The sequence below is a fragment of the Triturus cristatus genome, chromosome 4_1, assembly GCF_964204655.1.
Source record: "Triturus cristatus chromosome 4_1, aTriCri1.1, whole genome shotgun sequence".
Taxonomy (NCBI): Eukaryota; Metazoa; Chordata; class Amphibia; order Caudata; family Salamandridae; genus Triturus; species Triturus cristatus.
In genome coordinates this window covers 7,122,139-7,136,948 of record NC_140585.1, presented here as the reverse complement: position 1 = coordinate 7,136,948, position 14,810 = coordinate 7,122,139, and the positions used below count along the sequence as shown (strand labels likewise).

The 14,810-nt window shown below is 43.7% G+C and overlaps 1 protein-coding gene across 1 annotated transcript in view; it reads left to right on the top strand.

Annotated features, from left to right (window-relative positions):
* LOC146839269 (zonadhesin-like) overlaps window positions 1–14,810 on the top strand; it is a 209,088-nt gene that overhangs the window by 77,639 nt on the left and 116,639 nt on the right. Inside the window, exons 3-4 of the mRNA XM_085650331.1 lie at window positions 1,312–1,429; window positions 11,472–12,107. Of these exons, the coding sequence (XP_085506457.1) occupies window positions 1,384–1,429; window positions 11,472–12,107 (682 nt within the window). The 5' untranslated portion in view covers window positions 1,312–1,383. The remainder of the gene's footprint in view (window positions 1–1,311; window positions 1,430–11,471; window positions 12,108–14,810) is intronic.

Here is a 14,810-nt window from a genome sequence, read left to right as displayed (position 1 = left end):
ACCCGTCTGTTCCTCTTTCCCCAGTCTTTAAGAGGTTCCCAGTGTGTCGTATAACCTGTCTGTTCCTCTTTCCCCAGTCTTTGATGGGTCTCCCAGTATGTTGAATAACCCGTCTGTTCCTCTTTCCCCAGTCTTTGAGGGGTCTCCCAGTGTGTCGTATAACCCGTCTGTTCCTCTTTTCCCAGTCTTTGAGGGGTCTCCCAGTGTGTTGAATAACCCATCTGTTCTTCTTTCCCCACTCTTTGAGGGGTCTCCTAGTGTGTCGTATAACCCGTCTGTTCCTCTTTCCCTAGTCTTTGAGGGGTCTCCCAGTGTGTCGTATAACCCGTCTGTTCCTCTTTCCCCAGTCTTTGAGGGGTCTCCCAGTGTGTCGTATAACCCGTCTGTTCCTCTTTCCCCAGTCTTTGAGGGGTCTCCCAGTGTGTCGTATAACCCGTCTGTTCCTCTTTCCCCAGTCTTTGAGGGGTCTCCCAGTGTGTCGTATAACCCGTCTGTTCCTCTTTCCCTAGTCTTTGAGGGGTCTCCCAGTGTGTCATATAACCCGTCTGTTCCTCTTTCCCCAGTCTTTGAGGGGTCTCCCAGTGTGTCGTATAACCCGTCTGTTCCTCTTTCCCCAGTCTTTGAGGGGTCTCCCAGTGTGTCGTATAACCCGTCTGTTCCTCTTTCCCCAGTCTTTGAGGGGTCTCCCAGTGTGTCGTATAACCCGTCTGTTCCTCTTTCCCCAGTCTTTGAGGGGTCTCCCAGTGTGTCGTATAACCCGTCTGGTCCTCTTTCCCCAGTCTTTGAGGGGTCTCCCAGTGTGTTGAATAACCCGTCTGTTCCTCTTTCCCCAGTCTTTGAGGGGTCTCCCAGTGTGTCGTATAACCCGTCTGTTCCTCTTTCCCCAGTCTTTGAGGGGTCTCCCAGTGTGTCGTATAACCCGTCTGTTCCTCTTTCCCCAGTCTTTGAGGGGTCTCCCAGTGTGTCGTATAACCCGTCTGTTCCTCTTTCCCCAGTCTTTGAGGGGTCTCCCAGTGTGTCGTATAAACCGTCTGTTCCTCTTTCCCCAGTCTTTGAGGGGTCTCCCAGTGTGTCGTATAAACCGTCTGTTCCTCTTTCCCCAGTCTTTGAGGGGTCTCCCAGTGTGTCGTATAACCCGTCTGTTCCTCTTTCCCCAGTCTTTGAGGGGTCTTCCAGTCTCTCAATCCTTTCATCACTTCTCCTCACGTGGGGTACGGTCAGTCCATCGGTCCTCTGTGACACCAGATGGGTTTCATGGACAGTATGATGCAGCCGCCTTTCTAACCACAGATGTGTTCTCTCTCTTCACAGACAGATGATTCCTTTCCAGAAGTGACGCCGAAGGAGATCAGACGCAAACCTCTGGAACCTCTGGAACGGACGATGGCCGCCATGGGGCGTGGCGTCTTCCTCTTTGTCCTCCTCTGGGGTGAGGTGTTGGTTGTGTAGAATGAACCTTATCTGGTTGCTTTTTCAATCCGGACCTCAAGGGTGAAGCTAAAGAACAGCAGGACATACTTAGAGCATTGGCGAGTGCGTCACATCCTTTTTGACATAATATGACTCACCAAATCTGTGCAGCACGATATGTCTAAAAAACACACAGCACACAGTTATATTGCACACACTACACATTCCATCCATGGGCCTGGGCTGACAGGCAGGTTTTACTGGTACCCCTGTCCTTGGTTTTCATTTTTGGGCCAAAATGTAGACATATCTTCAAAATGATATTCCCTCATATAGCTGTCAGCCCAGTGCTGGAGCTCAGTCAGGTAACTGTGGTTGGCGGGATGGAACGAGACCTGCTTGTAAGTGTGTATTTGGGATTTGCAATGTGTGAATCTGGCCAAATGCAGGGGCGCCATACAGGGTCCCATGCCAGGTATATCGCCAACGAGTGATGTGTGACGTTGCCGGATTAAGGAGCATTGTTGCATTGTCTTGTAATGTTGCGTCTTCAGCTCTTTCCTAAACTGGAGTCATGTTGGGGAGACCTTGGTGGATACAATGACGATTCCATGCACTTCTCTAGAATTTCTGTATGAACCCATTGAGATTATTCGCTTGACAAGTGATTTAGTGTAAATAATTCTGAATATTTCTCTACATTTTGAAGACTCTTTGGGTCAAACAGTCCAAACAAGAGCCAGGGTCTGCTTGACGATCAGTCGTCCTGGGTTGGTTGACTGAGGGGATCGGTCTATCAGTCTCTCCTGGTGCTGTGCTTTGGACAGAACCCTTTAGCTGGGTTTCACCCCCTGTGATGAGACAATTACACGGACACTTCTTGTCAACTCTAAGCAGGTATCAGCGGGTATCAAGTTTTTTCCTTGAGCATGCCACAGATGCAGACTCATTATTTCCAGACACTGTCTCTGCAGACTCATTATTTCCAGACACTGTGGGCCCGATTCACAGAACTAACTTAAGACAAAATCCTAAACTTACTACCATTTTCGTATTCACAGAAGGCACTTACTCACTTCGGTATTCACAGAAGTTAGGAGTCCTAACTTTAGGACTCCTAAATGCCTTCTGTGAATACCGAAAGTCTTAAAATTAGGATTTTTCCCAGTTTAGGAGTCCTAAAGTTAGGACTCCTAACTTTACTACTACTAAACTCAGAAAAATCCTAATTTTAAGGCTTTCGGTTTTCACAGAAGGCACTTAGGAGTCCTAAAGTTAGGAGTCCTAACTAAACTACTACTAAACTGTGAAAAATCCATATTTTAAGACTCCTAACTTCTGTGAATACCAAAATGAGTAAGTGCCTTCTGTGAATACCAAAATGGTAGTAAGTTTAGGATTTTGTCTTAAGTTAGTTCTGTGAATCGGGCCCACTATTTCCACGTACTGTCTATGCAGACTTATTATTTCCAGGCACTGTCTCTGCGGAGTCCTTTTTTTTAGGCACTGTCTCCGTAGACTCATTATTTCCAGGCACTGTCTCTGCTGACTAATTATTTGCAGGTTCTGTCTCAACAGAGTCATTATTCCTAGGAACTGTCTCTGCAGAGTCATTATTCCCAGGAACTGTCTCTGCCGACTCATTATTTCAAAGCACTGTCTCTTCAGACTTGTTATGTTTGACACTGTCTTCACAGGCTCATTATTTCCAGGCACTCTCTCGACAGGCTTATGATTTCTAGGCACTATCTCTGCTGACTTATTATTTTCAGGCACTGTCTCTGCAGGCACTGTCTTTGCAGACTCATAATTATTAGGGACGGTCTCTGCAGACTCATAATTACCAGGCACTGTCCCTGCAGACTCATTATTTCCAGGTTCTGTCTCTGCAGACTCATTATTTCCAGGCACTGTCTCTGCAGACTCCTTATTTCCAGGCACTGTCTCTGCTGAGTCATTATTCCCACGTACTGCCTCAGCAAACGTATTATTTCCAGTTTCTCTCTCCGCAGTCATTATTTCCAGGCACTGTCCCTACAGACTCATTATTGCTAGGCACTGTCTCTGCAGACTCATTGATTTCCGGGCACTGTCTCTGCAGACTCATTATTACCAGGCACTGTCTCTGCAGACTCATTATTTCCAGCAGGGTCTCTGGAGACTCATAATTACCAGGCACTGTCTCTGCAGACTCATTATTTGAAGCTCCTGTCTCTGCAGAGTCATTATTTTCAGGCACTGTCTCTGTAGACTCATAATCACCAGGGACTGTCCCTACAGACTCATTATTGCCAGGCACTTTCTCTGCAGACTCATTGTTTGCAGGCACTGTCTCTGCAGACTCATTATTACCAGGTACTGTCTCTGCAGACTCACTATTTACAGGCACTGTCTCTGCAGAGCCATTAATTCAGGCACTGTCTATACAGACTCATTATTTTCACGTTCTGTCTCTGTAGAGTCATTATGTCCAGGCACTGTCCCTGCAGAGTCCTTATTTCTAGGCACTGTCTCTGCAGCCTAATTATTTCCAGGCACTTTCTCTTCAGACTATTTTTTTGTGCCACTGTCTATGCAGACTTATTATTTCCAGGCCCTGTCTTCACAGGACCATTATTTCCAGGCACTGTCTCAACAGGCTCATGATCTTCAGGCACTGCCCCTGCAGACTCATCCTTTTCAGGCACTGTCTCTGCAGAGTCCTGTTTTTTAGCCACCCTCTCTGCAGAGTCATTATTTCTAAGCACTCTCTCTGCAGACTCATTATTTCCAGGCACTCTCTCTGCAGACTCAATATTTGTAGGTTTTGTCAGCAGGGTCATTATTCCTAAGCACTGTCTCTGCAGAGTCATTATTCCCAGGCACTGTCTCTGCAGACTCATTATTTCAAGGCACTGTCTTCGCAGGCTCATTATTTCCAGGTACTGTCTCGACAGGCCTATGATTTCTATGCGCTATATCTGCAGACTTATTTTCAGGCACTGTTTCTGCAGGCTCAGTATTACCAGGCACTGTCTTTGCAGACTCATAATTATCAGGGACGGTCTCTGCAGACTCATAATTACCAGGCACTGTCTCTGCAGACTCATTATTTCCAGGCACAGTCTCTGCAGACTCATTATTTCCAGGCACTGTCTCTGCTGAGTCATTATTTGCGCGTACTGTCCCTGCAGACTCATTATTGCTAGGCACTGTCTCTGCAGACTCATTGATTTCCGGGCACTGTCTCTGAAGACTCATTATTACCAGGCACTGTCTCTGCAGACTCATTATTTCCAGGCACTGTCTCTGCAGAGCCATTCGTTCAGGAACTGTCTATACAGACTAATTATTTCCAGGTTCTGTCTCTGCAGACTCATTATTTCCAGGCACTCTCAGCGGAGTCATTATTTCCACGTGTTGTCTCAGCAAACTTATTATTTACAGTTTCTCTCTCCGCAGAGTCATTATTTCAAGGCACTGTCCCTACAGACTCATTAATGCTAGGCACTGTCTCTGCAGACTCATCGATTTCCGGGCACTGTCACTGCAGTCTCTTTATTACTACACACTGTCTCTGCAGACTCATTATTTCCAGGCCGGGTCTCTGCAGACTTATATTTACCAGGGACTGTCCCTACAGACTCATTATTAACAGGCCGGGTCTCTGCAGACTCATATTTACCAGGGACCGTCTCTGCAGACTCATAATTACCTGGCACTGTCTCTGCAGACTCATTATTTCCAGGCACTCTCTCTGCAGACTCAATATTTGCAGGTTCTGTCTCAGCAGGGTCATTATTCCTAGGCACTGTCTCTGCAGAGTCATTATTCCCAGGCATTGTTTCTGCAGACTCATTATTTAAAAGCACTGTCTCTTCAGACTCATTATTTTTGGCACTGTCTCTGAAGACTCATTATTTCCAGGCACTGACTTCACAGGCTCATTTTTTCCAGGAACTGTCTCGACAGGCTCATTATTTCCAGGCACTGTCTATGCAGACTTACTATTTTCAGGCAAGTCTCTGCAGAATCATTATGTCCAGGCACTGTCTCTGCAGACTCATTATTTCAAAGTACTGTCTCTTCAGACTGATTATTTTTGGCACTGTCTCTTCAGACTCATTATTTTTAGGCACTGTCTTCGCAGGCTCATTATTTCCAGGTACAGTCTCGACAGGCTTATGATTTCTATGCGCTATCTCTGCAGACGTATTATTTTCAGGCACCGTTTCTGCAGGCTCAGTATTACCAGGCACTGTCGTTGCATACTCATAATTATCAAGGACGGTCTCTGCAGACTCTTAATTGCCAGTCACTGTCTCTGCAGAGTCATTATTTTCAGGCACTGTCTCTGCAGACTCATTATTTCCAGGCACTGTCTTTGCTGAGTCATTATTTCCACGTACTGTCCCTACAGACTCATTATTGCTAGGCACTGTCTCTGCAGACTCATTGATTTCCGGGTACTGTCTCTGCAGACTCATTATTACCAGGCACTGTCTTCACCTGCTCATTATTTCCAGGCACTGTGTCAACAGACTCATGATCTCCAGGCACTGTCCCAGCAGATTTATTATTTTCCGGCACTGTCTTTGCAGAGTCATTATTACGAGGCACTGTCTCTGCAGACTCATTATTTCCAGGCAGTGTCTATACAAACTAATTATTTCCAGGTTCTGTCTCCGCAGAGTCATTATTTCAAGTCACTGTCCCTACAGACTCATTAATGCTAGGCACTCTCTCTGCAGACTCATCGATTTCCGGGCACTGTCACTGCAGACTCATTATTACTACATACTGTCTCTGCAGACTCATTATTTCCAGGCCAGGTCTCTGCAGACTTATATTTACCAGGGACCGTCTCTGCAGACTCATAATTACCAGGCACTGTCTCTGCAGACTCATTATTTCCAGGTACTCTCTCTGCAGACTCAATATTTGCAGGTTCTGTCTCTGCAGGGTCATTATTCCTAGGAACTGTCTCTGCAGAGTCATTATGTCCAGACACTGTCTCTGCAGACTCATTATTTCCAGGCACTGTCTTCGCAGGCTCATTATTTCCAGGTACTGTCTCGACAGGCCTATGATTTCTATGCGCTATATCTGCAGTCTTATTATTTTTAGGCACTGTTTCTGCAGGCTCAGTATTACCAGGCACTGTCTTTGCAGACTCATAATTATCAGGGACGGTCTCTGCAGACTCATAATTACCAAGCACTGTCTCTGCAGACTCATTATTTCCAGGCATAGTCTCTGCAGACTCATTATTTCCAGGCACTGTCTCTGCTGAGTCATTATTTCTGCGTACTGTCCCTGCAGACTCATTATTGCTAGGCACTGTCTCTGCAGACTCATTGATTTCCGGGCACTGTCTCTGAAGACTCATTATTACCAGGCACTGTCTCTGCAGACTCATTATTTCCAGGTATTATCTCTACAGACTCATTATTTCCAGGCTCTGTCTCGGCAGACTCATTATTTCCAGGCACTGTCTTCACCTGCTCATTATTTCCAGGCACTGTGTCAACAGACTCATGATCTCCAGGCACTGTCCCAGCAGATTTATTATTTTCAGGCACTGTCTCTGCAGAGTCAATATTATGAGGCACTGTCCCTGCAGACTCATCCTTTCCAGGCACTATCTCTGCAGAGTCATATTTTTATTAGCCACTCTCTCTGCAGATTCATTATTTCGAAGCACTGTCTCCGCAGACTCAATATTTCCAGGCACTCTCTCTGCAGACTCAATATTTTGCAGGTTCTGTCTCGGCAGGATCATTTTTCCTAGGCACTGTCTCTGCAGAGTCATTATGTCCAGGCGCTGTCTCTGCAGACTCATTATTTCCACGCACTGTCTATGCAGACTTATGATTTCCAGGCACTGTTTCTGCAGAGTCCTTTTTTTAGGCACTGTCTCCGTAGACTCATTATTTCCAGGCACTGTCTCTGCAGACTCATTATTTGCAGGTTCTGTCTCTACAGAGTCATTATTCCTAGGAACTGTCTCTGCAGAGTCATTATTCCCATTAACTGTCTCTGCTGACTCATTATTTCAAAGCACTGTCTCTTCAGACTTGTTATGTTTGGCACTGTCTTCACAGACTCATTATTTCCAGGCACTGTCTCGACAGGCTTATGATTTCTAGGCACTGTCTCTGCTGACTTATTATTTTCAGGCACTGTCTCTGCAGGCACTGTCTTTGCAGACTCATAATTATCAGGGAAGGTCTCTGCAGACTCATAATTACCAGGCACTGTCCCTGCAGACTCATTATTTCGAGGTTCGGTCTCTGCAGACTCATTATTTCCAGGCACTGTCTCTGCTGAGTCATTATTTTCACGTACTGTCTAAGCAAACTTATTATTTCCAGTTTCTCTCTCCGCAGAGTCATTATTTCCAGGCACTGTCCCTACAGACTCATTATTGCTAGGCACTGTCTCTGCAGACTCATTGATTTCCGGGCACTGTCTCTGCAGACTCATTATTATCAGGCACTGTCTCTGCAGACTCATTATTTCCAGCAGGGTCTCTGCAGACTCATAATTACCAGGCACTGTCTCTGCAGACTCATTATTTGCAGCTTCTGTCTCTGCAGAGTCATTATTTTCAGGCACTGTCTCTGTAGACTCATTATTTACAGGCAGGGTCTCTGCAGACTCATAATTACCAGGGACTGTCTCTGTAGACTCATAATTACCAGGGACTGTCCCTACAGACTCATTATTGCCAGGCACTTTCTCTGCAGACTCATAGTTTGCAGGTACTGTCTCTGCAGACTCACTATTTACAGGCACTGTCTCTGCAGAGCCAATAATTCAGGCACTGTCTATACAGACTCATTATTTCCAGGTTCTGTCTCTGTAGAGTCATTATCGCCAGGCACTGTCCCTGCAGAGTCCTTATTTCTAGGCACTGTCTCCGCAGACTCATCCTTTCCAGGCACTGCCTCTGCAGACTTATTATTTTCAGGGACTGTCTCTGTAGAGTCCTTTTTTTAGGCACTGTGTCTGCAGGCTCGTTGTTTTCAAGCCATGTCTGTGCAGACTTATTATTTCCAGGCCCTTTCTTCACAGGCTCATTATTTCCAGGCACTGTCTCGACAGGCACATGATCTTCAGGCACTGCCCCTGCAGACTCATCCTTTCCAGGCACTGTCTCTGCGGAGTCCTGTTTTTTTAGCCACCCTCTCTGCAGAGTCATTATTTCCAGGCTCTGTCTCTGCAGACTCATTATTTCCAGGCACTGTCTTCACCAGGCTCACTATTTCCAGGCACTGTCTCGACAGGCTTATGATTTCTAGGCACTGTCTCTGCAGACATTATTTTCGGGCACTGTCTCTGAAGAGTCATTATTTCCAGGCAGAGTGCCTCCAGACTCATTATTTCCAGTCACTGTCTTCACAGGCTCATTATTTCCAGGCACTGTCTCGACAGGCCTATGATTTCAAGGCACTGTCTCTGCATACTTATTATTTTCAGGCACTGTCTCTGCAGACTCATGATTTAAAAGCTCTGTCTCTGCAGAGTCATTATTTCCAGGCACTGTCTCGACAGGCTCATTATTTCGAGGCACTGTCTCTGCAGACTTATCCTTTCCAGGCTCTGTCTCTGCAAAGTCTTTTTTTTAGTCACTGCGTCTGCAGAGTCATTATTTCCAGGCACAGTGTCTACAGACTCATTATTTCCAGGCACTGTACGGTGTCTGCAGACTCATTATTTCCAGGTACTGTGTCTGCAAAGTCCTTTTTTTAGTCACTGTGTCTGCAGAGTCATTATTTGCAGGCACTGTGTCTGCAGAGTCATTATTTCCAGGCACTGAGTCTGCAGAGTCCTTTTTTTAGTCACTGTGTCTGCAGAGTCATTATTTCCAGGCACTGTGTCTGCAGAGTCCTTTTTTTAGTCACTGTGTCTGCAGAGTCATTATTTCCAGGCACTGAGTCTGCAGAGTCCTTTTTTTAGTCACTGTGTCTGCAGAGTCATTATTTCCAGGCACTGTGGGCCCGATTCACAGAACTAACTTTAGACAAAATCCGAAACTTACTGCCATTTTGGTATTCACAGAATGCACTTACTCATTTTGGTATTCACAGAAGTTAGGAGTCCTAACTTTAGGACTCCTAAATGCCTTCTGTGAATACCGAAAGTCTTAAAGTTAGTATTTTTCTCAGTTTAGAAGTAGTAAAGTTAGGACTCCTAACTTTAGGACTCCTTAACTGAGAAAAATCCTCATTTTAAGACTTTTGGTATTCACAGAAGACATTTAGGAGTCCTAAAGTTAGGAGTCCTAACTTTACTACTCCTAAACTGAGAAAAAGCCTAACTTTAAGACTTTCGGTATTCACAGAAGGCATTTAGGAGTCCTAAAGTTAGGACTCCTAACTTCTGTGAATACCGAAATGAGTAAGTGCATTCTGTGAATACCAAAATGTTAGTAAGTTTAGGATTTTGTCTTAAGTTAGTTCTGTGAATCGGGCCCCCAGTCTGCAGAGTCCTTTTTTTAGTCACTGTGTCTGCAGAGTCATTATTTCCAGGCACTGTGTCTGCAGAGTCCTTTTTTAAGTCACTGTGTCTGCAGAGTCATTATTTCCAGGCACTGAGTCTGCAGAGTCCTTTTTTTAGTCACTGTGTCTGCAGAGTCATTATTTCCAGGCACTGTGTCTGCAGAGTCCTTTTTTAAGTCACTGTGTCTGCAGAGTCATTATTTCCAGGCACTGTGTCTGCAGAGTCATTATTTCCAGGCACTGTGTCTGCAGAGTCATTATTTCCAGGCACTGAGTCTGCAGAGTCCTTTTTTTAGTCACTGTGTCTGCAGAGTCATTATTTCCAGGCACTGTGTCTGCACAGTCCTTTTTTTAGTCACTGCGTCTGCAGAGTCATTATTGCCAGGCACTTTCTCTGCAGACTCATAGTTTGCAGGCACTGTCTCTGCAGACTCATTATTACCAGGCACTGTGTCTGCAGAGTCATTATTTCCAGGCACTGTGTCTGCAGAGTCATTATTTCCAGGCTCTGTCTCTGCAGAGTCATTATTTCCAGGCACTGAGTCTGCAGAGTCCTTTTTTTAGTCACTGTGTCTGCAGAGTCATTATTTCCAGGCACTGTGTCTGCACAGTCCTTTTTTTAGTCACTGCGTCTGCAGAGTCATTATTGCCAGGCACTTTCTCTGCAGACTCATAGTTTGCAGGCACTGTCTCTGCAGACTCATTATTACCAGGCACTGTGTCTGCAGAGTCATTATTTCCAGGCACTGTGTCTGCAGAGTCATTATTTCCAGGCTCTGTCTCTGCAGAGTCATTATTTCCAGATTCTGCCTTGAATCCAGTGTTGTAATTAATTATCTTTGCTTTGACCTCATTCGAACAGACCTGATCTTTTTGGTGTATAAGTGTGTGGATCATATGGCTTACTGGGACCCTGGATGCTTTTTTCCCTTGATCTGAGCACCACTCCTTTGGATTACACCCTACAGCTTAATAGGTGCGGCCCCTAGAGTCTAGGCCTCCTTTTTTAAATCACTTGGAAACAGGGCTGCACCATATTCTTGTAAATGTGGTGCAGCCTTGCGTTTCTGAAGTGGCGGAGTGAGGCGTTAAGCCAGGGAGGGTAAGGACACGCTCTGCCACTTCCTTGTAGAGATGCCCCTGATCGCGCTGTGCCTAAACCTGTGAAGTGTTTGCACAGTTCAAGGTGTAAATCCTGGAGTGATCTGAAAGGTTTTGTGTCATTTCCCAGACCTCCATCGTTAACGTCACGTCCCACTGCGATCGTTTGCAGATTACATGAAACTCAGAAATGGCGCTCATTCCTTTCGTGGTCTGTAGAAAAACAAAGAATGTGATTATTGTACACACGTAGTTGCGTTTAAATTGGATATGGCACAAGCTGATTTAAGATGTGGAAACACCACTTTCCTGCAAAATGGAAGAGCCGTTGGTTCTGGGAAGGTTTAGGGCAATCCATGGTAGAACACTGGTGGTAAATCAGATGTGAGATCAAACTCTGTTCATGTGAACTGCATGTGTGTCTTCCTCGGTGCAGCATGTGCTCACCATCCTGTTCCATGTTCCTTCTCTCCCTAGCAACTGAATCCTCCTCACTGGAACCTACAACCCTAACAGAACCTCCAGTGGTGGCACCAGGCGTGTCTACAACAGCAACACGGAACTCAACCGAAGAACCGACTGGGAACTCATCAGTGGTGAGGGAACCACCACCGACGACAGCCACACCACCTGAAGGAAGCCCAACTGCAGAAAAGATGTCCATCGCGGTGATAATTGAGCAGCCAGCCTTGTACACGCCAGATGTGCAAACACCCAAAGCCACAACAGCTGCACTACTGACCACAACACGAGTGACATCCGTTCCTCTAGAGATGCAAACTGTAGAAGAAGCTACAGACATAGCAGCAGGTCCGGTCACTCAGTCTGCACCAACTGCTGTGACAAGTGTGCAAACGGTCATGCCCATCCCATCACCCATGACCACCACAACTGAGCAGACAGACATGCCTCTGACACCAGCCATGCCCACCATGACATTGGAAGCTTCGGCATCACCCATGACCACAAGAGCTGCCACCACCGGACCAGCCACGACAGTGGGACCAGCTTCAGCCGCACACACTGGCGCTCAAGTCATAACGACAGCGACAATGACACCAACAACAACCACAGCGACTACAACAACTTCCACCCACTCACAACAACTAACAGGTAGGGTGTACTCCTGTGTGACTGGCAATGTGAGTCTGTTCTACAATCGATATGTCCTATAAATTCAACAACTCTCAATTTCTGCTGGTGATATCATTTTCGTTTTGCACTTTTTGAAATTAGAATTACATGCAAAAATCTATGAAATACTTGTTGCAACAGATTTAAAGTGAAAAGAGCAATTCATTGTTTATAAAAAAAAACACACAAGGATTCGACTTTGGCCTCCCTTCGCTATATTAAATTGAGCCCAAATCTTCCCGCATCTTCCACGTGGTGCAGAACTTCTGCTCTGGTGAACAGACATAATATTGAGTTTTTATTTTAAAACTACAATTATATCGAATTTTAAATATCGAGGTACAAGAATATCGACAGGAAGGTAAGAAATATTCAGTTATTTAATGTTGAAGACAGTAATATCGTTTGTAAAAATATCGTTGTTAATAATATTGATGTTTATATATGTGTTATTTATTTTTGTATGTATTTTAAATGTATGTATTCTATATTTTTGTTTAAGTATTGTATTTATTTTTTAATATATGTATTACATTTTTAGAAGTTCTTAATTATTTTTTTTAGTAGATTTTTCGTTTTAGTTCTGTAGCGGGTTGTAGGTATATAGGGGAATAGGTGGGAAGTAATTTAAGTATAATTCATTAATTATTATTTGTATTGATTCATATTTATATATTTAATATTTTATATGGTTAATTGTGCTAATTAATTTATTATTAATTAGTCATTAATTGGTTGTTAATTATTAATAATTAATAGGTAAATATATTTATTATTACTTTTAGCAGGTTGTGGGTTTATAGGGGAATAGGGTTGGAAGTAATTTAATTATAATTAATTACTTTGTTTTATTAATTAATAACTGAGTATTTATTATTTTATAATGTTAATTGTGGAAAATAATGTATTATTAATTAGTTTTTGATTGTTTGTTAATTATTAATAATTAATTGGTTAATATGTAAATTGTATTTTTTTTAGGAGTGGGTTGTGAGTTTATAGGAGAGTAGGTTGGGAAGTAATTTAATAATAAATAATGTATTTATATTTTTAATTATTTAATAGTTATGTATTTAAAATGTAATATTGTTAATTGTAGTAAATAATATATTGTTAATTATTAATTAATTGGTTAATAGTAATTGTTAATTAATTATTAATGATTTTATTTGTGTCACGTTTTTAAGAGCGGGTTTTGTGTTAATAGGGGAGTAGGCTGGGAAGTAATTTAATTTCAATAATTGTTTTTAATTTTTTTATTATAACAGTGGTTTTATACTGTTAATTGTGTTGATTATTTTATTATTAATTGTTTTTAAATTGCTTATTAATTTTAATATTTGAACAATTAATTATTAATACATTATGGTAATAGTGTTATATTTTAGAACATTGGTGGTGTCAATTATAGGGGAATATGGTGGGAGGCAAATATTTTTTAAATTAATTAAAAGCCAGCCTCCAACACGAAATGTAAACACACATGGGGCTGCCCCTAGGCAGGATCGCTACAGGATTATTCAAGGTGCATAGAATTTGTGGGCATCTCACAAAAATTGATGGACTGGCCCAACACACCACCAGGTGTCATGCTTCATCATCGGCCGTCCTCTAAAAACTTGGTTTTATAGAGGGCGGGCATACACCTGGCGACAGGGATGCACTTCTAAACTAAAGGAGAGTGGGGTGCCCATGGGTAGTGAAAGTGATTTAAAAACCATAACAAGTGTCAAAAAGACCTCTTTTTAATTGGTGAAGACAACTGCCTGGTATTAAAAACAGTGAGTGGTGATTTGGGAACAGATCATCCCTTCACCGTGATAAGTGTGGTTTCAATGTGGTCAACATGTTTCTGCCAACCGTCCCCGCAGGGTACATGGCATTCATGAGGACCATAAGTATAAAGTGCTACGTCTTAAAGAGAAAAAACAACCACTGAAAGGAGTTGTGTAGTTATCACAATCCCCCTAAGTATACTACTCAAAACAAGTGCCTGTAGAGAAAGGAAAAGATAAAAACAAAAAACACACAAAATATGTACATTTCTGCATGTAATGTATACTAACAGACAGCACCACACAATTAAAGCACGCTTGGTGAATTCTAAGTGCTGAACACGTGACATTCATACGTGTTCGCGCTTCAAACAGTGAGAAAAAGGTTCTCTTATGTGCTTACCATAGAACTCTATCCTACTTGCTCCATGGGAGGTCGAATGGGGAAGGAGCCTATTGTGACATTCTGAAATGAAAAATACACAATCGTAGCCTGGAGTGAAATTCAGGTCCACCAGCTGAGGTAAAAGACCGATAGGTCTGCAGTTGGAGATAGAGCCATTCAGGTAATGGGTAAAGAGGTGATCTGTACCAGCTCAAGGCATCCACACTCACACACGTATCTCAACCATACTCTTACTGTCTGCTTTGGCGCCTTCCACCGTGTCTCCTACAGCTGTCCACTTCGCCTCCCCGCCGGTAACTGGAGGTGGAAGGAGAACGTGTTCACATAGCGTCCTAATTGCCCAGGTTCTTTCAATTAGGGTTTAATTGTAGGTGTATCCCGCTAATCGCCATGAGGCGATATCCACCTGGCTGATATCCGGTGTAGCGCTAGGGCTATGCCTGTTTGCCTGGTGATGGCTGTGTCGCACGGGAGTGGAAGTATCCACATGCGTGGCGAAGG